Source organism: Choloepus didactylus, chromosome 10 (assembly GCF_015220235.1).
Source record: "Choloepus didactylus isolate mChoDid1 chromosome 10, mChoDid1.pri, whole genome shotgun sequence".
NCBI lineage: Eukaryota > Metazoa > Chordata > Mammalia > Pilosa > Megalonychidae > Choloepus > Choloepus didactylus.
The window spans coordinates 130,301,732-130,329,170 of NC_051316.1; the positions used below are offsets into that span (position 1 = coordinate 130,301,732).

General features: G+C 59.1%; 2 protein-coding genes across 11 annotated transcripts in view; both read left to right on the plus strand.

The window, feature by feature from the left end:
• Positions 1-18,705, plus strand: part of CCDC187 (coiled-coil domain containing 187) — a 54,864-nt gene extending 36,159 nt beyond the window's left edge. For 5 of the 10 annotated variants that reach the window (XM_037797301.1, XM_037797303.1, XM_037797306.1 and 2 more), the window contains 12 exons: positions 2,676-2,779; positions 3,218-3,405; positions 4,220-4,307; positions 4,932-5,108; positions 5,827-5,990; positions 8,742-8,863; positions 10,467-10,534; positions 10,767-10,839; positions 12,356-12,495; positions 12,782-12,894; positions 13,424-13,500; positions 14,032-18,705. In XM_037797301.1, coding sequence (XP_037653229.1) covers positions 2,676-2,779; positions 3,218-3,405; positions 4,220-4,307; positions 4,932-5,108; positions 5,827-5,990; positions 8,742-8,863; positions 10,467-10,534; positions 10,767-10,839; positions 12,356-12,495; positions 12,782-12,894; positions 13,424-13,500; positions 14,032-16,103 — 3,386 coding nt within the window. In that variant the 3' untranslated portion in view covers positions 16,104-18,705. The remainder of the gene's footprint in view (positions 1-2,675; positions 2,780-3,217; positions 3,406-4,219; positions 4,308-4,931; positions 5,109-5,826; positions 5,991-8,741; positions 8,864-10,466; positions 10,535-10,766; positions 10,840-12,355; positions 12,496-12,781; positions 12,895-13,423; positions 13,501-14,031) is intronic. The other 5 variants (XR_005210630.1, XR_005210629.1, XM_037797305.1 and 2 more) reach the window with 5 other exon arrangements.
• The window catches only part of QSOX2 (quiescin sulfhydryl oxidase 2), a 35,689-nt gene continuing 25,678 nt past the window's right edge, over positions 17,429-27,439 (plus strand). The window contains exons 1-5 of the mRNA XM_037850860.1: positions 17,429-17,443; positions 18,089-18,175; positions 18,316-18,481; positions 19,469-19,771; positions 25,035-25,553. Of these exons, the coding sequence (XP_037706788.1) occupies positions 17,429-17,443; positions 18,089-18,175; positions 18,316-18,481; positions 19,469-19,771; positions 25,035-25,553 (1,090 nt within the window). The remainder of the gene's footprint in view (positions 17,444-18,088; positions 18,176-18,315; positions 18,482-19,468; positions 19,772-25,034; positions 25,554-27,439) is intronic.

A 27,439-nucleotide genomic window follows, 5' to 3' on the forward strand; every position in this document is an offset into this window, starting at 1 on the left:
GAGGCTTTGCTCCTGTGACTGATTTCCAGTTTAACTTCATCGTGGTCTGTCAGAAAGCAGACTTTGTATGATTTTTAAATATCTTGAGATTTGCGTTTTGGCCCCGAATGTGGTCTGTCTTGGTGGATGTTCTGTGTGCACTTGAAAAGAATGTGTGTCCCGCTGTTGGGTGGAATGTGCCACAATGTCAGTTGGATTAAGTTATTTGATAGTGTTCAAATAGTGACCATATCCCGTGGATTTTCTGCCTCCCAGGCCTATCAATTATTGAGAGAGGACTACTGAATTGTAACAGTGGATTTGTCTATTTCTCCCTGCAGTTCTATTCATTTTTGCTTTACGAATTTTGAAGCTCTGATAGTGCATAAACGTTTTCGATTATTATGTCCTCTTGATGAACTGGCCCCTTTATCATCATGAAATGGCCCTTTATCCCTGGCTTTGGTCAGAAAACTGCTTTTGAAGTTACTATAGCCACTCTAGCTGTCTTTGAACTAGTGTTAGCACGGTCTACTTTCTCCATCCTTTTACTTTTAACTTACTTGTGTCTTCGTATTTAAAGTGTGTTTCTTGCAGGCAACTGTATTAGTCAGGGTTCTCTAGGGAAACAGAACCAACCGGAGATATCTGTAAATATGAGATTTTATAAAAGTGTCTCATGCAACTGTGGGGATGCACGAGTCCACATTCCGTATGGCAGGCGGCAAGCTGGCAACTCTGATGAAGGTGTTCAGTGAATTCCACAGAAGCTGGCTAGCTGAAATAGGGATGGAAATTCTCTCTTCTGACTGATGAAGTCATCACTTCTCCTTTGAAAGCCTTCAATTGATTGGATTAAACATCTGTCATTGCTGGAGACCCTCTCCCTACTTGATTGCAGATGTAATCTGCCATAGATGCAATCAATTTACTGGTGATTTAAGTCCACAAAATATCCTCACAGTAGCAATTACGCCACTGTTTGCTTGGCCAGACAACTGGAAACCATCGCCCATTGCCTGGCCAAGTAAACACATGAACCTAACCATCACAGAAACGTATAGCTGAATCTTGCTTAAAAAAAAAAAAAAATACAGTCTGGCAATCTCTGCCTTTTAGTCATGATATTTACACCATTCACATTTATTTAATTATTGATATGGTTAGGTTTAAGTCTGGCTATTTAGTTTACTATTTGGCTCATCTGTTCTTTGTTCCCTCTTCTGCCTTGTTTTGTATTAAACAAGTACTTTTTATGATTCAGTTTTATCCCCTTTGTTGGCTGATGAGCTAAAATTCTTTGCTGTTTTAATAGTTGCTTTAGGGTTATAGTACACATCACTAGCTTATCAGGCTCTACCTCCAGGTAATGTCCCAGCACTTCTGCTTCTCCTTTCCTGGATGTGTGCTGCTATAGTCATATGTTTTACTTTTTAAATATTATCAATTCTATATTATATTGTCATTATTTTTAAAGTCAATTATCATTTGATAAGTTTTAATAGGAAAAAAGTTTTTCTGTGTGTGTGTGTTTTTCTTTTGGATAGTTTCTATTGCTGTATCTTCAAATTCATTCATCTTTTCTTCTGAATGTCTAATCTGCTGTTTATCCCATCTAGTGTATTTTTCATCTCAGATGTTTTAGTTTTCATCTCTCAAAGCACTTGGATATATATATGTATCTTCCATGTTTTTACTTAACTGACAGTTATGAAAACCATTTTAATTGTCCTTCTCTGCTAATTCTAATAACTGTGTTGATTCTGGGTCAGTTTCAATTAATTGACTTTTCTCCTCATTATGGGTTGTTTTCCTCCTTCTTTGTATGCCTGGGAACCGTTGTTTGGATGCCAGACATTATGACTGTTCGGTGTTGGATATTTCTGTATTCCTATAAACCTTCTTGAGCTTTGTTCTGGAATACAGTTATTTGGAAACAGTTTGATCCTTTTGGGTCCTGCTTTTCTAATGTATTAGGTGCAACCAGAGTGGCACTCATTTTGGGGCTGGTCATTCCCCATGACCAAGGCAAGGACCCCAAATCCTGAGGTATTCCCATCTGGCTAGTGGAAGCAGGCCCAGCCGCCAGACTTCTAAACCTCCTGGATGCTTCTTTCACGGCATCAGGCAGCTTCCTTCCATGCATGTGTTGATCAGTTGTCTATGAGCTGTCCTCTCCGATACTCTGTCCCATGAACTCTAGCTGCCTGGGTCTCCCTGGACTCTCAGCTCCGACTCCTCGACTCGGGGGTCTGCCAGCTCTGCCTCAGTTTCCCCTCTCTGTGCTGAAGCCTGGACAAGTTCTCAAGGCAGTGAGCTGGGGCCATCACAGATCTCACCTCATTTGGTTTCCGTCTCTCAGGGTTCACTGTCCTGAGCTGCCTGTTGTCCAGGTTCTTGAAAAATGATCTTTCATATAGTTTGGGTTTTTGTTTGTTTTAAGTTTTTTTTCATGTGGGAGGGTAAATCCAATCCCTTTTATTCTATCATGGCAGGAAGCGAAGGCCCTCAGTGATGTGTTTAGAGTATAGGATCCCTCTCCCATCACACCCGGCAAGAAAGCTGCAGTAAACCAGGGGGGGGCTTGTGACAAGTCCAAGTGACATGCACCCCTGCATGTTTTAGGCCCTCCTGTGAAGAGGCTGCTGGAAACAGGCAGCTCAGAACCCCAACCCCTGCCTGCTTTCTGCCCCCAGGGCCAGTGCAAGAGGCCTGGAGGCCAGACACAGCCCCCTCCCAGCTGCCCCAAGCCAGGCTCTGCCTTTGGGACCCCTGGGGGAGGCAAGATTCTACCTACCAGGTACAGGGAAAAGGGGGTGGTGGTGGTACAGACAGGAAGCCCAGCGGGAGGCGGGCATTAGCTGGGGAGCCCTGCACCAAGGGGGTCTGCTCCCCCTGCTCCCCCCCAGGTGACAGGCGCAGGCAGGCATTTTAACAGGGGGCTCCAGGCCAGGTTGGCCTCTGCCCAGATTGCTGATGCTCAGTATCCGATGCTGCGCATTTCTGGGAAGGTGCCTGGCCTAGAGTCGGGGTAGGGGACGGGCCCCGGGGGAGCGCACCATCGACTGAGGGATACCCTGCCTAGGGAGGGGATAAGCGCGAGGCGGGCAGACCAGGAGGGCTTCCTGGAGGCGGAGGCCCCTGCTGGAGGCTGAGCGCCGCTCCCACCCGGCGAGGCCGGTCTCGGGAGCGCCGGACAGCCCGCCAGTGACGGCCCGGCCCGTCTGTCCCTCCCCAGCGCCACCGGGAAGTGTCCCCGAGCGCGGGCCCGGGAGCCCCGGACGGCCTCACGCTCCAGCTGCTCCGGCAGAGCCGGCGGGAGGAGGAGATGCGCGCGCAGCACCAGGCCGAACTGCTGCGCCTGCGCGGGAAGGCGCTGCAGGAGAAGGGGCGCGCCGAGCTGGCCTGGCTGGCGCATCGGCGGGGGTGAGCGCACGCGCCGGCCCCGCCTCCCTGGCAAGCCCCGCCCCCGGCCTGGGCCTCGTTTTGGAGACTAAAATGGGTTAAACCCAACATTGACAGTTGTTCTTTGCGGAAATGTAGATAAGGCAGTGACGTACAAAAAGCAATCTCTGCGCGCATTTCCCGTCCATCTCAGCTCCTTTTGAGGGAGAGACATGTCCGGCCCTTTACACAAACTGGAGGCGCCGGCACCTGCTGTTTGTAACTTGAGTTTCCATCTGGAAGGTCGAGAAACTTCCCTATGACCACAGCATCTCAGGGCCCGCGGGGCGCGCGGGCGTCTGAAACGGCGCACTTTCCCCAGCCGGTGCCAGAGCCGGGCCTCTGCCGTTTCCAGCCTTCAGTTCTTACAAATGAACGTCCCGCGAGGTCGTTTCCTGGAGACACATTCCTGGAAATGGAATTGCTGTGTCAGTGAGAATGGGTTCTAAGCCTCTTGGTATTGCCAAGTTGGCCCCATAAGGGGTATTCAGTTAGAATTCTCGCCGGCAGCTGTGGGCCCCATGGGAGTGGGGGCTGTGAGGGGGCGGACAGCCCACCTCCCTCTCAAAGGACCCTCCGGCCTGGGCTGGGTCTCCTAGGTGAGAGGCGCTGCCCTCGGCCAGCCAGAGTGACTGTGGAGGGTTGGAGGGGACAGGCTCGAGCCTTGGCCTCGGCAGCTTGGGCTGGGGCCACCGGAGCCTGCCCGCGCCTGGCTGTGCCTCCAGGTGCCCGCGCTGCAGGAGAAGGGACCGCCTCCTTCTGCAGTGGGGGGTGGTCACCCCACTGCTTTCCCCAGGTGCCTGGAGAGCGATGGGGACCATGCAGCCGTGGCTGCCTTGGCGGAGCAGCAGCAGCAAGTCCTGGCCAATCTGTGGTGGGAGCAGGTAACACCCTGGCCCGGACTGGGTGGGGTGCGGGAGGCCGACACAGCGTCGGGGGCCACGGACAGCACAGCCCGGGGGTCAGGCCCGGCCTCCCACTGGACATGGCCTTGGGTTGCTGTGCTGGGCATCCTCTCCTTCCGGTCCCCCACATGCTCAGGGGCCCTCAGCCGGGGAGTGAGGGGCAGTGGGGGAGGGGGGCTTCCAGGCTGAGGGGACAATGAGAGGACACCCAGCTGCCCTCCAGGGCAAGGGAGGCAGAAACATCGGAGACCCTTTCCACAGGGAATGCCGGGGCCAGTGTGTCAGGAAGAGGGCTTGGAAGGGGCCCGGCTGTTAAATGGCACTGGGGGTGCTGGACGGAATGGGCCCTGGCTGGGGCCCCAGGTTGGCTGGTGGCCTGTACCGCTCACCCAGAGTGGGGCCTTGTACTGTTGGCAAAGATGCCGTGGTAGACGGTGGGGGCGGGGGGCTGCATGGACAGGCGAGGGGTATAGCCAGCCCAGTGCAAGTATTGGGGTGCCCCTGTGCACCCCCTTTCCTACCAGTCAGGCTTTGCCTTTTCAGGGTGGGGGGTCTTGTTGGGGTGGGGGTGGCACTGATCTTCCCTCTCTTTGGCCGGCTCAGAAGGAAATCCAGCACCTGCGGAACACCCACCTCTGGGCACACCGAGAGCGCAAACTGCTCCTGCAGCTGCAGGAGGGCATCCTCTCGCTGCAGCAGTCCACAGCCCGCCTGCGGCAGGACCTGTGGGCCCCAACCATGCGGCCACAGGTGGGCACTCTCACCTGGCTGGAGGCCCAGGTGAGCACCTGGGACCCAGGTTGGAAAGGGACTTGTGAAGGATGCAGAGGGGGGCCTGGATGCTGATAGTGCGGGGAGGCCACTGGCCCGGGTGGCTGAGAAGGTTTCTTGGACAAGAGAGGCTGGAAGGTGAAGGTGGGAGCCCCGGAGACAAAGGAGGAGGTGAGGCCAGAGCTGCCATAGGGATAGTGCAGGGCTGGTGGGGGAGCATGGGGGGCCAGGCCACAGGAGGGCTGGGCAGAGCTGTCCTGGGGGACTGGTGGGGGGCAGGGGTGCTACTGTGAACATGGCCCAGGCTCCTTGTGGAGGGGAGCTTCCTTGGAGACCCCGACAGTGAGGGGGCCTTGCTGTAGTCCCCACCCTCTGGCATGGAGGAGGCCACATGGGGGAGGGGCAGGGGGCCTAAGCCCCCTCCCCTCTAGCTGGGGTGACCGTGGTCTGCCCTGGTGGGTGTCCTCACCCTGCAGGAAGGTGCTGCCTGCCCATCCTGTAAGCCCCCTGTCCTGGGCCTGGAGGCCCCACCCAAGCCTCACCTCTGCACCTGTCATGGAGGGGTCACAGGCCTCTGCTGCAGGGTCCCACCCAGTGCCTGCTCATGGGGGGTGCAGGACTTAGTGCTCTGCGGTGGTGGCTGTGGCACGAAGCCCCCTGCCAGCTTGCCCGGAGGTGGCTGCCCAGAGGCACCCACGCTGGGCTCCCCATGTGCTGTTTCTCGTAGAGTTCCAGCCCCGAAGCCAAGGCTGCCCGGGAGGGGGGCTGCAAGACCAGCTGGCAGCCAGAGGGGCAGGCTCAGGACTCGTCATGCCCCCAGACACAGCATAGGCCCGGCGACCCCACCAGCTCCAACCTCTGGAGAAGCCCCCAGGGCCGCCACGTCACACAGTGAGTCCACAGGGTGGCCTGTCTGGGGCGGAGGGGGGAGTGGAGGAAGAGGAGGAACAGAGGGGAGGCCAGGGAGAGGAGGTGGGGGAGGGCCAGGGAGGGGGCACCCCTTTGGGCACCGAGTGGCATGGTCCTGAGGGGCGTCCTCCCTCCCTGAGCCCGTGTCCGGGTCTGTGAAATGGGGGTGGGTGGCCGGGCCTGGCTGGCGGTCACTGTCAGCTGTACTGCGCCAGGTTGGCCCGGGGACCCCACCGGCCTGGTAGGCTGGGCCTTTCCCCTGCTGCCCCCCGCAGCCCCCCGCAGCTGTGGCCCTCCATTTGCAGCAAAAGGCCCCCCGGGGTAGGGGGACCCCAGCCTCGGCCCTGGAAGGGGAGTGGAGCAGCTTTCCCCACCCAGAGCTCCGGGCATCCCTGCCCTGCTCTCTCCCTTCCTTTTGGATTGGAAGGGCTCTCCACAGCTGGAGGCCTCTCTCCTCATGCTGCAGCCCCCCGGCCGGCTGTCCGCTGGACTTCAACTGCAGAACCCTCTAGAAGCAGCAACCCCACAGGGCTCAGACGGGGCTCAGGGGTGAGGAGGCAGGAGGTGGTCCCCACCCAGGCAGGGGCTCATCCCCGCAGAAGCGGCCATTGCAGGGCCCCCCGGCTGTCCTCGGGAGCTCCCCGCCAGCCCCGGGGCCATTTCAAAGCCTCCATGAGGGAAGGGGGTCCTTGCCGGCTCCTGGGGGGCTCCTCACAGCCCTTCCTCAGCTTCCCTGGGGGCGGTTTGCAGATAAAGCTGGGCCTGACTGATCTGTAATCCACAGGTCCGAGTACAGGCCAACCCTCAGCTCTTATGACTGAAGGGTTTGCTCCAAGGGCCGGCGCCGGGCTGGGACCATTAGTGGACGGGATGTCCTCTTGGGTGGGGTGGGCAGGAGGCCATTAGGGGGTTTCCAGGCGTCCCCCTCGGGGTGGGACCAACATCCTCCCAAGGCATCTGGAACCAAAGATGGGCACCGAGAGGCCCTTGGGCAGGGACAAAATGCTGTCGGGGGTTGGGGGGAGGAAGGTGGGGAGGAAGGAAGGGGACGTGTCACACACAAGACAAACCCGGACTCGGGAGGAGAGACTTTATGGGAAGGGGTCATGGTAGGTGGGGTGGGGGGCAGGGGCCACGATGGGCACCCTGACATGAGGCCCTAGGCTGGAGGTTTGGGCTCCAGTATCACTGGACCAAGGCAGGAGGTTCTCTGCCCAGTGCACTCAGATGACCGATTCCTGAGACACGAAGGTTTCAAAGAGAGAGAACGTGTCCTGCTGGGCACCAGGCAGGAGAGCCGACTGCCTAGCAGCCCAAAACCTGCCTCCCTGAAATGCAGGAATTCTGATAGTTTTATAATATTATAAGATGGGCGGGCTTTAGGATAATGAGCCACAGTGGCCCCGGATGATGCAATTAGAAGTGATTTAATTATTGAGCATGCGCAGATTGATGACATGGTTAGTCAGAATTTATGTAAGAAAATGGCGGCCTTAATTGATGATGGGTGTGACTTTTAGTATTATGATGAGGTACAGGTGACTCGTAAGTTAAAGTCTAAGCTACTGCACATGGCAGGCAGGCCCATTTTGGTTAGATCCAGCTTCAGCTATCAAGATAACTTTGGACTTGGGGTGGGTGAGTTCTGGGCTGACCCAGAATAAATATCAGTATCATATATTATTTATCATTTATCATTCATAAACATCAGGAGCTGTCTTTGGTGATCATAAGATAAATGGGTATAAGTGAAGGTCAGTCACAAGGTTTTTATAACCACAAGGGCACAAGATGAAGGCTAAACAGTCATCATCAGAGATCAGGGCAGCTGGGTGACAGTTCAGGTTTCAGTATTTCTCTCTGTCTCTCTGATACACCAGGGAGTGAAAAGGAACTCTGTGTAATGATTCAGTCTTCACAGCCATCCCCTGAATCCTGACTTCTCGGTTACACCAGGACAGGGGCTGGGATAAGGGGGCAGGTCAGGCAGCAGCGCTCAGCGGCCTGTTTCCTGGGGGCACTGGGGGCTCCGCCCTGGGGAAGGAGAGACGCGTCTCCCAGGTTTGGTGAACGAGCTTTTTGTCCGATGGATCCATGGGGACGAGCAGTTCAGCTGATGTTGATGAGGCCAAGAGGAACTGGAGGGGCTGCGTCTGTCCCACGTGGAAAGCGGACCCCTGAGCCTCAGCCGCACGGGGAAGGGTCTTTGCAGGATGCCGTTTTCTGGAACACACAGAATGGGGGGGATTTCTTTCTCTTTGAAGATTTTACTGTGGTCACATATACCTATCATAACATCCCATTTTGACCACTTCTCTGGGTACAATTTCTTAACCTTCGCTGCCCTCTGGGACCCAGGGCATGGTACATCCAGCCAGCACTGTCAGGGGTGCCCCTGGGAGAGCAGCGGAATGTTCTAGGGCAGGCCTCGGTCGTGACCTGGCAGGGGGCACCCAGGGCCCACAGCAGGCTGGGCGGTGGGTGTCACGCTGGCTGCAGGGCCTTGGCCTCCCACGGGCTGCCGCCTTCCATGGGGACTTGGGGTACCAGGTGGGGGCACACACCGTGGGGGCTGACCCCCGTCTTCCTTTGCCGGTATGCAGACCACTTGGCTACCCACTGCCACCCCCCCAGATATGACGCAGGGCTGTCCCCAGGGGCAGGGCAGTGTGGAGCGGCGGCTGGCTGCGGTCACCCTGGGTGGCACTCACCCCGCTGTGCACTGCTTCGCAGCCTCCCTGCTCAGCAGGAGAGCGTGACGCCCCCCTGGGCACCCTCGGCGGTGGACGCTCCCTGGCAGCCTCCGAGGCCGGCTTGGGGAGAGGACACGCTTGCGGTCAGCCTTATCAGCCAAGGTAACTGGGCAGGGCAGCGGCAGCGGCCAAGGATAGATGGACAGACAGTCACTCCTCGGGGGCCCTGGGGCCATTTAGGGCCACATCCAACTCGTGGTCAGACAGCCGTGTGTTGCAGCCCCCTCCGAGCTGCGTGTCCTGGCTGTGCCTCTCTGTTCCTATCCGTGTACAAGTGGAGAACAAGGGGCCCGCAGGGGGACAGGGGCCACGCAGAGCTGAGGAGCCTCCCGGAGACTCAGAGCGGGGACTGAGCTGCTGGAACACGCTGTACAGACCAGCTCCCGCACCGCTGCCAGGCACCCCCTCGGGAAGGGGCCGAGCTGTCACGGGCTCCACATGGGGCAGGCAGGGACGGCCAGTCGGGGCATCTTTGGGGACCCGGCTGCCCCATCTCCTGCATGGTTGGGCCTTTCATAGGTGACTTCGAGGTCTGTCCTCATGCCTTTGACACCTGCCACCCTCCCCACACACAGCCCCCCACGCACAGCCCCCCCCCACAGCCCCCCACGCAAGCCCTCCACGCACCACTCCCCATGCACAGCCCCTCACGCACCGCTCCCCACGCACAGCCCCCACGCACAGCTCCTGCCTGTGTGCTGAGACTAGTATAACCCAGGGTCATGAATCCGGTGCGCTTAAAACAACAGAAACGGATTCTCTCACAGTCCTGGAGGCGGGAAGTCCCAGAGCTACGTGCGGGGGCCGTGCCCTCGGAGGCCCTGAGAGGGCTCCTTCCTTCCAGCCTCTTGGGGCTCCCGGGGGCCCCGGGCTAGCTGGGCTTGCAGCCCTGTCCCCCTGTCTCCACCCCATCCTCACTCAGGCTCCTCGGGGGTCTTCTCTCTTCTGACTCTCATGAGGACGCTCGTCAGTAGATTTAGGGCCCACTCAGACAACCCAGGGTGGTCTCAGCTCGAGACCCTTCACTTGCTCACACTTGCAAAGACCCTTTCTCCAGTGGGGTCACACTCATATCACAGGGTCTCGGGACATGAGTGGATCTTTTTGGGGGTCCCTTTCTACTTTAAAAGTCTGAAAGAGGGACAGCTTCCCCACCCCACCCCCACAGCCAGGTGGGGGTCAGGGTGACCCCAATAGGACCCCTCAGCCCGAACTCCAGTTGACTGACCACCCTGGTCCCCCCTTCTCACCCAAGGCCTCCAAGCAGCCACACTAACTTAAGGAAGTCCTCTGCAGACAGATAGGAGGACACGGTGTGAGTTGCGGGGGGTTCCCCGCTCCCATCAGGCCCCTGGGAAATGTCTCGGAACCCAAGGGTTCCCTGGAGCACAGTTTGGGGACCAGTGGGTAGGGGCGTTTCCGGGTCCGGCTGGCAGCTGCGGCTCCAGAAGCACCAGTGTCTAAAGCTAAAGGGAGTGACCGTGGATGGAGAGGACGGCGTGGAGGAAGGGGGTCGGAGTGTGGCCCTGGGTCCCGGAAACTGTGGGGTCCATGGGGGAGGGGCTTCAGAGAGGGAGGGGCGGGGGGACAGAAACGTCTGTGCGCCCCTTCCTCAGAGCCCAGCTCTGCTTCCTCTCCGGGCTGTGGGGGTCTTCCCCAACTACTGGGGGGCGCCTGGAGCCCCTCAGACCCATGTGTCTTTCAGATCCTGTGCTGTGCCATCAGCGTCCCGGCTCGCCAGAAGGCAGGAGGGCACGGAGCCGGCCCTCTCCTGTACGTAGGCCCCCAAGCTCCCCTCCAGCCCTCCTGGCAGGGTCCGCCACCCTGTCCTCATCCGCGGCACCCCCAGGCGCCCGCGTTCCAGTGCCATGCGCTGGCTGGGGTGGGGGGGGTGGTCTCCTGGCCAGTCCCATGGATGGTGTGGGGAGGTGGTCTCTGGCCCCCCCCTTCCCCACTGTGGCCCCCTGGAGGCTCCCATGCTGCATGGCTCCCTCCTGTCCTGCAGACACAGTCCAGCGAGGCGGAGGGGGGTGTTTCCGCGGCTCAGCTGGGGGTTCAGGAAATGAAGCCGCCACCAGGTGAGTGCCCGGAAGTGGCTTCGGGGCCTCCTCTGCGGAGACCTTCCAGAAGCTTCCCCCACGTCTGGCACATCCTCTCAAGGCCTCTCCCTGTCCACCAAACAGGCAGAGCCCATTTCCCCGGGAGTGGGGGTGGATCTGCCTGTCCTGTCCCTTCTCTTCCCCTGGGGGTGACGTGGCAGCTTCTCTGGGGAAAGAGAAATAGTGACTGGCTCCGATTGTTTCAGTGACAACTTTGTGTATCTGAAAAGAACTTTTAAGAAACTTGGAAATCAGCATGACCAGAAGCTGATGCCAGGTTTTTGCACAAATCAAATGATTCTCTTTCCAAACCTTACGCCTGGCCCCGAGGCTTCCCCAGGGGCCCGTGCTGAGAGCTGAGCCCGGAGTGGGGTGGGGGCGAAGTGGACTCCCCATGTGGGGAAGCCCTGGGGGCATATTCGGGGCCAAAGAGGCTAAACAGAGAGCGGCTCACCCCCCAGGCCACAGCCTGGCACCTGCACCCCACTCCTCATTTCCTGCTGAGGTGGATGCACCCGTCACCCCACTTTGTGGACGAGGAGACTGGGGTGCAAGAGGTGACCTGTTTGTGGTCACATGGCTTTTGGGTGGCGGCCTGGGGCCCGGGCTGGGTCATCTGTCCTGGCACCCAGCTCTCTCACTGCCGCGCCGGGCAGGGGTCAGGCCTGCCCCGGACGCGTGTCTGAGCATTAGGCGCAGTTGGAAGGGGGCTCCCCAGAAAACGCCCCTTCCCAGGCGCCATGGGAGTCCAGGTCCTTGCCACGTGACCCAGGGAGCCTCAGCCTTCCCCAGGGGCCATGACAGGGGTGTGGCTGTCCCGTTGGCGGAAGTTCCACCAATCCGGACTGTCACCACATACCTCCGGCTCCCTTTGGCTCGGGGGCCGTGGGCTTGTCCCGACGTCCAGGTCCCGGGGCGGGACGGAGCTCTGGAAGATCGTGATCGACCACCTGGGAAGTCCTTGGGACGTGTCCCGGCGATGGTGCTGTGACAACCCCCCCGCCCCCCTTGGCTGATGTTCGGCGGCGCTGAGGCCGGTCCCTGCCCGATGCGTCCGTGCCCGCTCCCTGCCCGGACGTGGCCGGGTCCCTGGAGGCCAAGCAGCCCCGGCGCAGTGGGTGCTCTCCCGGGCATGGGTGCTCCCCGCACAGCCGGTCCCGCAGGGGTGGGCACCAAGCAGAAGAGACCAGTTCTGGCCAAAGGTTTCTGAGTCACTTGGGGAGTTTCTCCCCAAAGTGGGAAAAAGGGTCTCTGCATTTAACGGGGCTTTTCTAAATGTTTTTTCCTGGGACGTCAGCACTGATGATCCCCAGACGGGGTAACTTTTAGGAGCAGCTAATGACACATTTTATATCCTCGTACTAACCAAATACCACAGGCAAGGTTTGCACGTATTTTGGATTTTTAGATGTTTTTCACGTGGCTTCAGAATCCCACATTCTCTCCCCCGCTTTCTGAGCCCGTCGGCACTGACTGTCAAAGCTTTGCCTTGCAGGAGACCCCCAGACTGACCCCAGCCCTGGGTTAGCAGAGGATGAGGTCCGGGCTCTGACCAGGAGGCTCGCCCGGGACGGCCAGGGGCAGAGCTGGCACTCCCCGGGCAGGGACGGCCCCCATGGTCCCCGGGAAGCAAATGTGAGTCGGGGCTCAGCCGGCCCCTGGCCTTGCTCTGCCGTGGTGCGTGGGTGGAGGGGACACGGTGTGTGGGTGGCTCCTTGGAGCTGCTGGGGGAGGCGGGTTAGGTGAGCAGGGTCTCCACGGCCTCTCTAAGGGGTGATTTTTGCCCCTGACCGTGGTCGCCCTGGAAGCCTGGAATCTTTGTCCCTGGCTGAAGGACCTGGATGGAACCTACGGCAGAGGGTGGAGTCCCACCCCAGAGGTGGCCGCGCCCTGAGCCCCTCATCTCTCTGTGTGTTCCCAGCAGGTGGCTGGAGGCACCGGGAGCCGAACGGGGTCAGAAGGGGGCCTGGACTCTGCTGGGAGCCCCCCGGGGCAGCCCCACGAAGTGGACAGCTGGCCGTCCCAGGAGCAGAGGTGTGGGAGCTCAGGGGGGCTGCCTGGCGATGGGAGGGGGCCCTGAAGGACTGGAGACGGGCCGGCCAGCGCCCCCCGTCGCTGCCGATGACCCTCGTGCCCCTTGCACCCATCGTCTGGAGGCCCAGCTGGGCACCTCCCCCTTCCTGAGCCTGGGGCCCCCTTGGGCAAAGAGGTACCGCCCAAGCAGTCCCACCCCCACCCAAGGCCCAGCCGTGGGGTCAGCAGGGGCCCTGCCTGGGAGCACGTGCCCTCCAGGGCTCTGTGGGGACGGAGATCGAGGGAGTGCTGCGGCCAGAGCCGCTCGCCCCCCCCGCGAGCCCTATGCATGGACAGTCCCCTCACGTTGGTGGCAGACGGCAGGCAGGGATGTTTTCAGGAGTACAGGGTGTCTTCTCAACCAGGTTTATTTAACTCCACTGAGGGACCCAGAAAGTGAGGCGGGGGTGGGGGGGATAGGGGGTGTCCAGACGGGGTCGGGGTCCTCCCGGGCAAGTGCTCCAGGTGCTCTCCATGAACGCGCTTGCAGGAGAGACACCTGTTGGCGAGGAGATCCCAGCGTCCCCTGCAGCTGCCTGGAAGCCACCCAGCTTGCTGCTGCTCCAGGTGAAACCCCCGCGCCCTTGTGGACCCCTCCGTCCCCACCCAGGAATTGCCCTGTAAGGGCCGGCCAAGGCCAGGTCCAAGCCAGAGCCGGCCTCTCCCCGGGCACACAGGCCCTGCCCCTCCTCAGCTGACAAGGTTGTCAGGGGGAATCAGTGATGGTAGGTTGGCTCCTGCCAGGGGCTTTCCACACCTCAAATGAAAATGAAGAAACCGAGCATTCAGTCTTTGAATAAAAACTGCAGTTGTGCGAGGCTGGGTCCCTGGGACGCAGAGGCGTCTGCTCGGAACGTGACTCATGTACCTGGGGGTGGGTTGGTGTGGGGGTTCGGCGTGAGGTGTCCTGTAGGTTGGCATTGGTGGCACCAAGTGCACAGGCCCTGTCTACCTTCCATCTGCCTCTGGGGTGCGCTTCTGGCCCAGCCGTGGCTTTGGGGCTTTCCTAGCGTTGGGGTGGGGTGAGCTGCCTCAGAGATGACATCCACTTAGAAGGCTCTGGAAACCACTGACGTGATTCCCGAACTCTCTTGGCAGCTCCAGTGGCTCCTGAGGGGGAGGTGTCCCCCAGCCAGGCTGAGGGCAGCCCCCTGCCCGGGTCCTCTCCCTCCGTGGACTGGGGCTCCGAGTCACTTCCTGGGACCTGCTTGGGGTCCTCAGAAGCCTCGACGTTTTCCGGCGCCTCCTCAGCAGGCTCGGCGAGCTCTCTCGAGAGCTTCCAGAAAGTGTCTGCCACACTGGTCCATGTTTCCGGGAGCTCAGTCTCCCCAACAGACCCAGAAGAGGAGGACATCCCAGATACAGACCTAAGCGGGTCCTGGGAGGACGTGGGCTGCCCTTTGTCCGAGACCCTGCCCGGTGTCCCCACGGACATGGCTGTGGCGGGGAGCCCCGGGCTGCCTCTCCCCGACACCCCCTCTGCAAGGTCGGGGTCCGAGCTGTCTGAGGCCTCCAGCGAGATTTGGCGAGAGGACCACCAGGAGGACGTGCTGGGGCCTGGCGCTGGGCCAGCCTCGGGGGGCTCCCCTCTGGCAGAGGGCTTGTCTGACCTTGGGAACGGCGGGGCCCCGTCGGCCATTCTCCCTCCCCTGGGCCTTGGGCTGGGGCTGGAGGTCTCTGGGACCAGCGAGAGACCGAGTAAAGGAAAACCTGTGCCGAATTCCCCGGCGGCCTCCTCCACGGCGTCCCCGTCCGAGGCCTCTTCCACCAGCGACCTGGACGCGTGGCTCTCCTTTCCTTTGGGGGCCTCCGTGTCAGAAGAAGCAGAGCTTGGCGGAGCAGGAGAGACTGGCCACCAGGAGGGTCCCCAGGACACTGACCGGAGGCTGTCCCCTCCTGGGCAGCCCTCGCTGACCATGCCCAAGCCTGAGGTCCCCACATCCCTGCAGGCTCCCACGGGGGACCCTGGGGAGGCAGGAGCCCCCTCTGCCCGGGGGGATGCCCCGCTCCTCCTGGCGGGCAGCGTCGTGGCCGAGATCCTGTCCCCCGTCGACGAGGTGCTGTCCTACGGCAGCGCCGACCTGTCATCCACCCACCGGGCCGCCACGTCCCCACCCCCGTCTGAGCCGGCCCTCCCGGTGGAGAGCGGGGCCGAGGACGCCCCCTCGGAAGACTCCCCGTCGCCCCCAGAAGAGCTCACGTTCCTGGGCGAGGATGCTTCTCTCGCCTCCGACGAGCTGTCCTCCCTGTCTGAGGGGCGGCCGCTGGGGGCCCCGTCCCCGGAGCTGCTGGGGCTCTGCCTCGGGGGCGCCGGGCAGGGTGGAAGCCTCGTGGAGGATGCGGGCGATGGGACGAGCCCTGTGGCGGGCAGCAAGGCCGGGGGCAGCCGGGAGTCTGACCCGATCGGCTGCCTGGGGTCCCCCACGTGCAGGGGGGCCGACATTGCCCCTGAGGGGCTCCCGAGGTCATCGGTGCAGCCCCCAACTCCGTCCAGGGTGGTCTGTGTGTCTGGGGAGGGTCTGCTGAGGCCTTCGGTGGCTGACAACAGAGAGCACACAGGGCACCCATCCTCTGGCACTTGGGGGGCCGGGGCTCCTGCGTTGGGTGCGGAGCCCCGGGCTGGTGTGGCCCTCGCTTGGGGCAGCCGGGGTGAGCCCTGGGATGTGGTGCCGTGCTCTGAGGCTGCAGAGGACGAGGAAGGGCTGGCAAGACTTTGGACAGGCCATGGGGAGCACCTGGGTGCCCCTTTGCCCCTGGCTGGGCCGCTGGGCAGCAGTGACTCCTTGGCCGAGGGCCAGGACCCTGGAGAAGTGCTGGGGGAGGGCGTGAGGGGGTCCCTACGCCTGCGGCCTGCGGCCCTGGCAGCCCCTCCCCCGGGCCAGCTGACCTTGGTGGCCAGCGGCCTGGCTGGGTCCCTCGAGGAGGCCGCGGGAGGCCTGGGCAGCCAGGAGGATGGCCAGCCCAGACCCGGGGACCCACGGGCCATGGAGACACTGCCCGGGCACGCTGCGGACAGCTGCCCTGCAGCCACCGAGGGCCACTGCGTGGAAAAAGCCGAGGCAGTGGACTTGATGTCCACCCAGCTCACCAGGAGGATCCTTTGTGACACCTTAGCCACGCTCTCAGAGCTGGCAGGGGTGGGCAGCCCGCGGGCAGGGGAGGCTCCCTGAGGTCCGGACTGGCCAGTCCCAGCCTCCCTGCGTCTACAGTGTGGCTGCTGGGCAATCTTGGGGGAGCTGTGGGGAGTCTGGGCCAATGAGGACCACAAGGAAACGTTGTATACTTGTGTGTGTGTGTGTGTGTGTGCACAGGCCCGAGGCAGCATCATGCTGGACAGCCACCCTCCAACTGGGCTCCACAGACCAGTCACCGGCGACGCAGCCAGGCTGCACAGGGACTCGGGCAAGTTGCATCTGTCTGCGTTTTCCTGGATGGAGGGTCCGCTCCTCCGTCAGGCCCTCACCCGAAAGGGATGTGGAGGCCCGGGCCTTCCAGGTCATGCAGGCCACTGCCAGTCGAGGAGCGAGTCGTCCCCAAAGGTGGGAGAGGGAGTGCCTGGGGAGGGGCCCGTGGGACACAGCCAAGGCACAGACAGGAGAGGGGGAAGCTTCTGGAAGACAGGGAGGCAGAGCCGGGTAAGGCGCAGGGGCCCCCGGCCTGGTGGGAGGACACACTACGATTCGCTGTCCGCGTCTGACTTTTGGGGGACTGCAGTGTTCCCTGCCTGCACCGTCCATGACTGGGGTGGCATGTCCTGCGCTCCTGAGCTGTGCCAGCTGGAGGGTGCAGCGGCTCAAAGGCTCCAGTGGGCCCGGAGTGGCTGTACTGGGTGCTGGGCGCTGGGCCACGGCCTCTTCCTGGAATGGGTCCAGGCCCCGCCGAGCCGGGTGTCTTCCCTGTGGCACAGGGTGCTGGGTGCGAGGGCTGGGGCCCCGTTTCCCGGGTGGGCCCCACGTGACTCCTCGGGCCACACACAGCACCGGAAGTCCCAGGAACAGAGCAGGCCCTTCCGTGTTTCCACTTTGGCTTCCCTTAGAGCAGATCTTCACATTCTAGGAAACAGATTGTGGATTCAAGAGCAAAGAGGATTTCCTGTGGGGAAAGAAGTCTCCAGAAGACGAACCATGAGAACAAAACATCTGCCCGGCCTCAGGGCTCACGCCGGCTGGAGAACTGAGCTCACTGGGGCGCGGGGGGAGGCCCAGGGTGTGGGGGTCTTGGGGCCCCAGGGCAGGCTGGCCCCTGAGAACAGCCTGGATGTGTGTTGGGAGGAGGGAGCTGGCTCCCTGACTGTCCTGGGCCGGAGGGCTGGCCCTGCTGCCCTGGTCTCTGCCCATGGGGGCCTCCAGGGCCCAGCTGTGGCCTGGGGAGGGTGGGCTGGTCGGGTCCCTGCAGCCCACCCTCTCAGGGTGGCCGCTGTGGCCTCGGTGACCTCCAGGCCTCGGGGCCCCAGGCAGCAGTGAAGCCCCGGGGCTGTGGCTCTGGTTTCCCCACGATGGTCAGAATGATGGTGAGTGGCAGGGCCCTTGATGGACGCTTTAAGAGAGTCCCAGCAAGAGGGCACACCGCAAGCTTGTGCCTAAGGATTCACGTGATGCCTCGGTCGGGGGGCTCCGCACGCGCGCGGGGGCCTGAGGAGGGGCATGGACTTCGGTATTTTTGTCCTGAACTGTGTCTTCCATGTGTAGGGGGGTGGCCTTTAAATGAGCCCAGCAGTCGATTCTCTGATAAAGGGAAGCAGCTTTCAAATCTGTTTTCGTGCCTCTACCATGGTTAGGAGTTCTAAGTGAGGCTCATTACACCGTGTGGACCTCTCCATGTTACTGTCCATGTTTTGGAGCCCACTCTCTCTCCATCTATCCGTCTGTCTGTCTGTCTTCCATAGCCATCATCCAGCTAGCTATCAGCTAGCTAGCTAATGCTCCTATCTATCTAAAATCTATCTATCTAATGTCTATCACTCGTTGCTCATCTCTCTATATATCTATCATCTATTGCTTGTCTATTTATCCATCTATCAATCACTCATCACTTATCTATCTATCTATATCTCTATCCATCTACCCCTTTCCAGTTGCTTCTTGAATTGGAAAATCCCTGCTTGACGGGAAGCCCGGAATTGGCCTTGGGGACCCCTGGGGGCTGGTTTCTCCAGGTCCCAGCTCTTCCCGCGCAGGCCCCAGGCTCCACGGCTTTGAGAGAGGAGCTCCCCAACCCAGCCGGGAGAGCCGGGCTTTTCCGGGTATGTAGTTCAGAAGAGAGCAAAGTCCTGAGGGGCAGGTGGGCAGGTGCCCTCCACTGAGTAGCTGTGGTGACCCTGCAGCCCCCAGAACCGAGCAGGGTCCCCTGCAGCGTGGCAGGAGCCCCCCCTCTGGGCCACAGCCGGGCCTGGCCTCTGCGCTCTGGGTCCGGGGCGGCCGGCGGCTCTCAGGGCTGCCCCTGTCCCATCCCGGGTGCGTCTCCCAGCCCGGGGCAGCAGCCTCCGAGCCCACCGCCTGGCTCTGCACCCCCTCCCCAGCGTTGCTGAGCGCACAGAAGTTTGCTTCCGGTGGGAAGGTGTTCATTCTCTGCGTACACAATTTCAAAATGAACTTTGAGCTACAGCTTTCTTATTGATTCCTTTCTAGTTTTCTGAACAAATTAGTCTGTAATTTTTTATTTTTTTTCTCTTTATCGCTGGCCCTTTTGGATTTATGAGGCCGTGCGAGAGGAATTATGTATTTTACACAGACGTGCTCGGCGCGGTAATAAATCTCCCACGTGGAAACTGCAGATTTGTCTCAAGTTCATTGTCCACCACCCCATAGCCGTGGGGTCGGGGGGTAACATGCGTGCTCGGGGGGCCTGCTGGAGTGACCTTCCCCGGGTGCCGAGGAGCTGTGAGCCTCCCCAGGGGCGGTTTTCAGCCTGTGGCTCCGAGTTCCTGAAGGACCGTCTGTCACCCTGGGGAGACGGTCTCCGGGGCTAAGGAAAGCGGCGACCACACCTGCCACGACAGCGAGATCTAGAGGAGGCCAGAGCCATAAAATGGCTCGGCTGCAGGAGAAAAGCCTGTCCTCCGACGGCGCGAGACAAATTTAATCTCCGCCAACAGAGGGCTTTGGCGTTCAGATATATTGACCCCGGGCCAGACTTCAATATCTGGATGCTTCTCCTCAAGGTCTGCGCTCTCTCGCCTCGGCTCCGAGCCACGGCCACCTTTCAGGCCGATAAATCTCGGTTCCAGCCTCGGAGACAGTCATTATCGGTCACAGAAAATAATTATTTCTCCGTTAAACCCTGCCTTTAATTTTCCCGTGCGCCGTCTCCTTCAGCACCCTCACTCCTGACTCCCACATAAAGTACCCCCAAATGTACCTTCAGCATCCACGGCCCTAAATCCCCACCGGCAGGCAGTACCGTGGGGCCTTTCCACCGTCCCAGCCTCGCCCATGAAACACACACGAGGACCACGGGGTGGTCACGATGTTCCCGGGGGCCCGGCGGGGTGGGGGTGGGTGAGGACACTGCCCGCTGGGTCCCCCTGCCCCGTTAGTGAATGCCCAAAGCTGGGCACAGGACTCCAGCCCTTTGCCACACCTGCTCACGGTGTCGGTCCTGCCGGCCCACCCCGTGGCGGCCATGAAACACCACACTGTTCCTCTGCCGGCCGGTGGGCTCCCACCAGCGTCCCTCTCTGCACCGAGCGGGGAACCTGCCCCGCCACCCTGGGAGCATGGCAGGGAGCGGGCCACAGTGTTTGCACACCTGACCTCAGACCCAGGGGTGGACGGGGTCATGCCCACCGGCCCCCGGCCCTGCCCACAGCCCCCTGCCACCCACCTGCTGCCACTCCCCTGTGGGTGGGCTCCTCTCGGGCTGGGTCCCTCCAGGCTGTGGCCCCTGCAGGGAGCTGCCCCCCAGCCCGACGCAGCAGGGACCTCAGGCCCAGGCTGCCTGCTTTCCAAGCCCTTGTCGGGGTGAATTGTGTGCCCCCAAAAGATGTGTTGGTGACTCCTCTGTAAACCTACGACTTCTTTAATTAAATAATAATAATTAAAAAAGAAAAGAAAGCTCAGCTCTGGGGAGCCGTGGGACAAGCTCCTGGGGCTGCCCTGGCCTCACCCCTCCCCTCAGCAGGGCAGCTCAGAGGCGAGTGGAAAGCAGGGGCTCGAAAGGATCGGTGCACACTAACGTGCGTCGCGGCATCATTCAGTCGCCAAGAGACGGACGCGACGCGAGTGCCCATCCACGGGAAATCGATAGACAAAATGCGGTCTGCACATCTACGGAAGAGTGTTCGGGTGGAAAAAGGAACAATGTCCTGACACGTGTGACAACAGGGGTGATCCCTGAGGGCATCATGGAGCGAAATGAGCCAGACGTGGAAGGACCTATTCCTGCCAGGGAGTAATTAGAATAAGGAAATTCATAAAGTTGCAAACCAGATGCAGGCGCTGGGGTGGGGGTAGGGAAAGGGGAGTCAATGCTTGAATGGTTTAGGGTGATGGTGAGCGTGGGTCGTGGATGGTGGTGACGGTGGCACGACGTGGTGACTGTAACAGCACTGAAGTGTGTATATGAACGTGGCTGAAAGGGGAAATGTTATGTTGTGTATATGCTACTAGAATTAAAATATTTTAAAAACCCACAGGACTGTACAACACACAGGGACTCTAAAGTAAACCATTGTGCCGGTTTGAATGCATTTTGTCCCCCAAATGCCATTATCTTTGATGCAATCTTGTGGGGCAGACAGAATAGTGGGGATTAAGTTGGAACATTTGAATTAGGTTGTTTGCATGGAGATGCGCCCCACCCAACTGTAGATGATAACTGATGGGATATTTCCATGGAGGCGTGGCCCCACCCATTCGGGGTGGGCCTTGATCAGAGGAGCCATATAAATGAGCTGGCTCAACGAGAGAAAACTGAGTGCAGCTGTGAGTGATGTTTTGAAGAGGAGCAAGCTTGCTAGAGAGGAACGTCCTGGGAGAAAGCCATTTTGAGGCCAGAGCCAGCCACGTGCCTTCCCAGCTAACAGAGGTTTTCCGGACACCATTGGCCATCCTCCAGTGAAGGTACCCGATTGCTGAGGTGTTACCTTGGACGCTTTGTGGCCTTAAGACTGTAACTGTATAGCCAGATAAACCCCCTTTTTATAAAAGCCTATCCATCTCTGGTGTTTTGCATTCCGCAGCATTAGCAAACTAGAACAACCATGGACTATGGTTAAAAGTACAATTATAACAATATTCTTTCATCAATTGTAACAAAGGTACTGCACTAATGCAAGGTGTTAATGTATTTCCTGCAGGATTTTTCTATAAAGCTACAACGTTTCTAATTAGAAGAAAAACAAACAAACAAAAAAACCAGACCTGCTGAAGTTCTGGCTCTCCCGTCCCTGCCAACGGGACTGATGTGGAAATGAAATGAGGCGACTTAAGGTCCTGGCGAGGGCCTGAGCCCCTGTGGCTGGTGTCTCACAAGAAGAGGAAATCTGGACACACAGACAGACAGACAGAGGGGCATGGCCATGTGACGATGGAGGCAGGGATGGACAGCTGCGTCCAAGCCGAGGAAGGCTCCGGAAGCTGGGACAGGCGGGAGCAGGCTCTCCCCAGTGGAGCAGGGACAGGGTCCCCAGTCTCCGCGCCCACACCCTCTGGTCACTCCGTGTTCTAGTTTGCTAATGCTGCCAGAATGCAAAACACCAGAAATGCATCGGCTTTTAGAAAGGGGGGTTATTTGGTTACACAGTTACAGTCTTAAGGCCATAAAGTGTCCAAGGTAACGCATCAACAATCAGGTACCTTCACTGGAGGATGGCCAATGGTGTCTGGAAAACCTCTGTTAGCTGGGAAGACATGTGCCTGGCATCTGCTCCAAAGTTCTGGTTTCAAAATGACTTTCTCCCAGGACGTTCCTCTCTGGGCTTCAGCTCCTCTCCAGAATGTCCCTCTCAGTTGCTCTTGGGGCGTTTGTTCTCTCTTAGCTTCTCTGGAGCAAAAGTCTGCTTTCAACAGCCGTCTCCAAAATGTCTCTGTAAAATGCAGCTCCTCTCTCAGCTCCTGTGCATTCTTCAAAGTGTCCCCCTTGGCTGTAGCAAGCTCATTCCTTCTGTCTGAGCTTATATAGTGCTCCAGTAATTTAATTCAGACCCACCCTGAGTGGGTGGGGCAACATCTCCATGGAAATTATCCAATCAGAGTCATCACCCACAGCTGGGTGGGTCATATCTCCACGGAAACACTCAAAGAATTACAATCTAATCAATACTGGTATGTCTACCCACACAAGATTACATCAAAGATAATGGCATCTTGGGGGTCATAATACATTCAAACCAGCACACCCGGGAGGCTTGGACTTTCCCTGTGAGTCCTCCAGCAGCCCAGGCTCTGCTCTTCAGCCCCAAATCCCAAAGCCCAGCTGAAGAGGCGGGAAGGGGAGCCGGGTCCCCGTCTCAGTGCCTGGATGCCTCAGCACCCCTCCCTCTCGCAGAACCAGCCTCTGCAGGGCTGAGGCTGAGCTGAGAGGACCCGAATCCAGGACAGCTGAGTGGGTGAAAGGGCAGTGTCCTGGGGCAGCAAGGGGGTTTCCACCCTTGCCCCTGCACAGGTGTCCTGGGCCCTCCCGGGTGCTGGGGTGCACCTGAGCTTGGGAACCCCCATCGCTTAAGGGTCAGGTGCCTCAGCTGCCCTCGATCTGGGAAGTAACAGCCCTTCTTTCACCAGCTCTAGATGCCTCCCTGCCCAGGCTGCATCCCTATGGGACCCACCAGGGGTGTCTCGGACCTGGGCAGCAGCTCGCTGCCCCAGGAGCACACTGGCTAACCTCTGCTCTCACAGCCGCCCATCCTCACCTCTGATGCCATGGGGACGCTGCCCCTATAGGGCAGCGGTACAGATTCAATGAGGCTCCAGTGTGGGCTCAGTGAATAGATGCTGTCCCCACCCCCCCACCCCCTTTAGTGTTCCTGAACTTGAGCTGCACCTTGCAGCCAGCGTTCGTTTGTCCTGAGAAGTAGTGATTAAATTGTGCAGCTGAAGGCCCCTGGAGTTGGAGAAGCGTCGGCAGTGTTTTTAGGGTGCAATCTCCTGGTGCTGGTCAGCCTGGCCCTGGGGGAATGTTCCAGAAGGACGAGCCCCACTGGAGGCTCCATTTCTCAGGGCAGGTTTGGGGTGAGGGATGACTGGTCGGCTCACAGCACTCTGGCCCCCAGCCCTCCTGCCCCCTGTGTGGGATCGCTGGGGATGGCGTGAGGTGGCCTTGTTTCTCCCTCTGCTTCCTCCCACCCTTGCTGTGACACCCTCCTTCCAGGTTTAAAAGGCACCTCAGATTTTACAGGCTGCAAGCAAGCTCTTGACTTCCACCCTTACCCCCCAGAAGTTGCTGTGCTGCCCCCTTCCCTGCAGCCCTCCCATCCCTGCCAAGAGCTACTTTGTTGCTTCTCTGCAGGCAGGTGAGACCCCCTCCGCTCTCACACCCTGGGCGGAAGGCTGGCAGCTCTCCCTTCAGAGTGTACCCCGAGTCTGCCCCTTCACTCCAGTGCCACCACAGACCTTGCCCGAGCCCCCACCATCTCTTGGGATGGCCTCTTGCTAATCTCCTGCGCTCCCCCTGCCCCTTCCACATGGCAGCCAGAGGGCACAGCCATGTCCCCGTTCAAATCTTCCAGGACCCCCACCAATTTCAGAGGTGAAGCCCAAGTCTGCTCTGGCTTGGAGGGACCCATGTCGTTTTGTTCTTGGTGCTTTTTGGACTTAGCTCCCAAGCCCCAGGGCCTTTGCACATACCGTCCTTGGGCTGCTCGGCTCCTCTCTCGTCCCCTCCATGTCCCTTCACAGAGAGGTCTTTGACCCCCCATGCAAACCAGCACCCTCCCCTGCCCATGGTGCCCTCCCCTGCCCGGCCTTACTGCTTTCTATAGCACCTGACTCTACCCTAGGTGCGATTTTAGTTTGCCAAAGTTGCCGAAATGGGTGGCTTTTACAATGGGGATTTATCAATTTACAAGCTTATAGTTCTGAGGCTCTGAAAATGTCCAAATCAAAGCATCATAAAGACAATACCTGGACTTTGGAGACCAGCTGCTGGCAATCCTGGGCTCCTCTGCCACGTGGCCAGGCACAGGGCTGGGCTCCCCCTTCTCTCTCGGTGTCGCGCTCAGCTTCCGGATTCTCCTCTGTGGCTTTCTTTCTCAGCTTCTCTGACTTTTTCTGTTTCTTATCCTCTTATAAAGGACTCCAGTAAGAGGAGTAAGACCCACCTGGGGCAGCCTCAACTGAAATGACCTCATCAAAAGGTCCTGCCTGCAATAGGTCCACACCCAGGGCATGGCTTAGCTTTAAGAACATGATCTTCTGGGGTACACACAGCTCCAACCCGTCACAGATGTTGACTTGTTTCGTGGCCTGTCTCCCTGGAATGCAGATCAATGGCACCAGGGGCTTGGCTTTGTTCTTGCTTTATCTCCAGGGCTGGGCAGGGGGCAGGAGCCCATAGGAAGGCGGACGGGAGAGGCAGCAGTGTGTCCAGGGGCCCTCTGGGTGGCGTCATCTCGTCCAGGGTTTTCTAACCTTCGTTAGCAGCAGAATCTCAAACGCCTCACGCAGATCCCCACAATGTAGAGAACGGGCGGATGACTGTATTGCTGTAAATGTATAAATGCAGTTAAAAGGACCAGGTTCCCTGTCCGATTAAATGAAAAATTCAGACGAAGCCTTGCTTCCCAGGTTTGCCCAAGAATTAACCTTGCTGCCTGTGTGCCTGGAACGTCCTAAACTTTAGCTGACTCTGGGTGGGCTCCTCACTACACTTTTTATTCAGTTAAGTTTTTTATATTAAAAAGCCAACGTCAGGGTGGCAGATCCTCGGCGGCCCCGCTGGGGTTGCCGGATAAAACACAGGACGCCCAAGTGGATACGAGCTGCGGAGAAACAGCGAATCGTTTGGATGTGTAAGTATGTCCCATTCGATGTGCATTCAGGATATGGGCCATACTTATACTAAAACCCGGTTCGCTGTTCATCTGAAATTCACGCTGTTCATCTGAAATTCACGCTTAACCGGGAGAGCTGGGTTTCCATTCTCTCCTGGTGGCCGCCCTCCCCCAGACCAGGGGCGGGGCCTGGCCGGAGGGGGCGGGCCCTGGCTGGACAGGGGGCGGGGCCGGTATGAACGGGGCGGGGCCTGTCGTGGGCGGGGCCCGGCGCGCGGCGCACGTGACGGCGCTCGCCGGGGTGAAAGGTCAGCAGGCCCGCGCGCCGCGCCAGCGGCACTTCCAACATGGCGGCGGCCGAGGCGGCGGCGGCGGCGGCGGTGGCGCGCCTCCCTGGAGCCGGAGCGGGCGCGACTCCCCGAGCCCGGCGCCCGCCCCCCGGCCCCGCCGCGGGCCGCGCGGCCGCCGTGGCTGCTCCTGCTGCTGGCGGCGGCGGCGGCGGGGCCCGGGGCGTGCGGCGCGGCGCGGCTGTACCGCGCGGGCGAGGACGCCGTGTGGGTGCTGGACAGCGGCAGCGTGCGCGGGGCCACCGGCAACAGCTCGGCCGCGTGGCTCGTGCAGTTCTACTCCTCGTGGTGCGGCCACTGCATCGGCTACGCGCCCACCTGGCGGGCCCTGGCCGCCGACGTGCGAGGTGAGCCCCGGCGGGTCGGGGAAGGCGGCTGCTCGGCTCCCGGCCCCGGCCGCCTCTCCCGCGTCGGAAGGGGACCCCCTGGGATCCCCCCAGGCGCGCACTCCCATCCGCGGTGACTCCGTGTGAGTGCCCAGAAGCCTCATGCTTCGGGGATCCCCCGTTCCTGTCCCGGCTTGGGTAGCCGTGGGGTGCCCCTTGGCAGGCCGTCAAGGGGAGCCCGGCTTAGAGAGCCACAAACGCTGGAAATTTCTCTACAGAGGGAACACATCCTCCGAGCGTTTCACTGTGAGGGCCCTCCTTCGCACACACTCATTTCTGATCGCTCACTCACCAGACGACTGGTAATTTCTCCGCACTTTCATGTCGCGCCCCATGGTTGGACAGTCACTGAGTTTACATGCTTTAAATGGCAGAGTTGTATCTGGAGGGGACATTTGCGCCCCTGCGAGCTGGCAGCGCTTTGAAATGGCCTTTAATTCCTGGAGAGGGGAAGCGTGCTGCCGGCAGGCCCTCTTGCCAGGGTAGGACTTACCTCCAATGATATGTTTCAGCAACCAAGAGAATTACAAATTGTTGCTCTTTCTTCTTGTGCTATTTTTTTTCCTTTTGTCTTGTTTCCAACTCTTGTTCCGTTTTTCTTATATCTAAACAAACTTAAAAAGCAAGTTTTAGTTAAGTCTGAATAGAGCTTTTGAACCTAATTGTCAAAGTTAACTTTAAAATGTATTCTCAGCTCGTTTTAGGGCACTTGGTTGGGGCTTTTGGATGTAATGGGTTTGTTCTTGTTGATCTAATGATTTTGAAAGTTCCTACTGTTCTGTGGGAGTTGTAATGGAGACCAGAGACAGTAAGAAACCAGACAGAAAACTCATTAGTGGGTGTTTTTTTAGCCTTTGCCTTTAGAAAAAATGAACAAGTCAATAATAAAGAGAATTGCTCAGTTCTTGTTAATTATTTATTCAGTGGCAGAAACTCAGATATGTAAATTAAAATGCAGGTAGCCCTGGCAAGACTTGTCAGCTATTTTACGCATGTTGGCTTTGATTTTTTCAGTTTAGTATCTGAAATATAAAAACCATAAATCAGATTCAAATATTGCAAACTGTTCCATAGTTGAACCAGCAGGTAAGAAGCCTTGAAAATTGCTCCCGGAACTTGGAAAGAGTTTACTTCTAAAAGTGCAACTAGAAAATCTATTTCTAAGTAGGTGTGATTAACTTAAGTGAATAAGGATACCTTCCAAGGGCTGGGGCTGAGCCGGAAGAGCAGGGCCCTGAAACCAAAGTCAGGTGGCTGAATGTGAAAGGCCGCTGTGAGCTGACCGTGACCTGCTCCCAGATGCCTTCTAGGGAGGGGGTTCTCAAAGCTCACCCCAGACCTGTTGGCTCACACTGGGAGCCCAGCAGTGTCTTCACAAGTCATGAGGCTGGAGGCTCACTGTTGTAAGGGACACCAGCTCTGGAAGAAAGGGCCCAGGGCCCAGGAGCCTGGGAAACTCTGTGCCTTAACTGCCCCCTTGGATGTCCACCCACGCGGGCATCTTGGAGTGGGAGCCACTCCGCGCTGTCTTCGAGCCCTCCTCCTGCAGGGGGCACTGTGCCCTCGCCCACAGGCAGGTCTGGCCCGTGGACCCTCACGGCTCCCACTGCTGGTCACCCTTGGGTGGGGCCGGCCGCCGACCCCTGGGGCCCACAGTCCTTGGACCGGCCCCCTCCAGTGCCCCTCTCCAGCCCGCGGACCCCACAATCCTCCCTCCCAGCTCTCCACCCAGGTGGCTCCTTGGAAGCCAGGCTGGTTACGGTGCCCATTGCTGTTCTCTCCAAAAGCTGTCCCCTGGGCTCTGTCTCCTGGCCAAGATGGCCTTGGGGTGCGAGCAGCACGGAGCT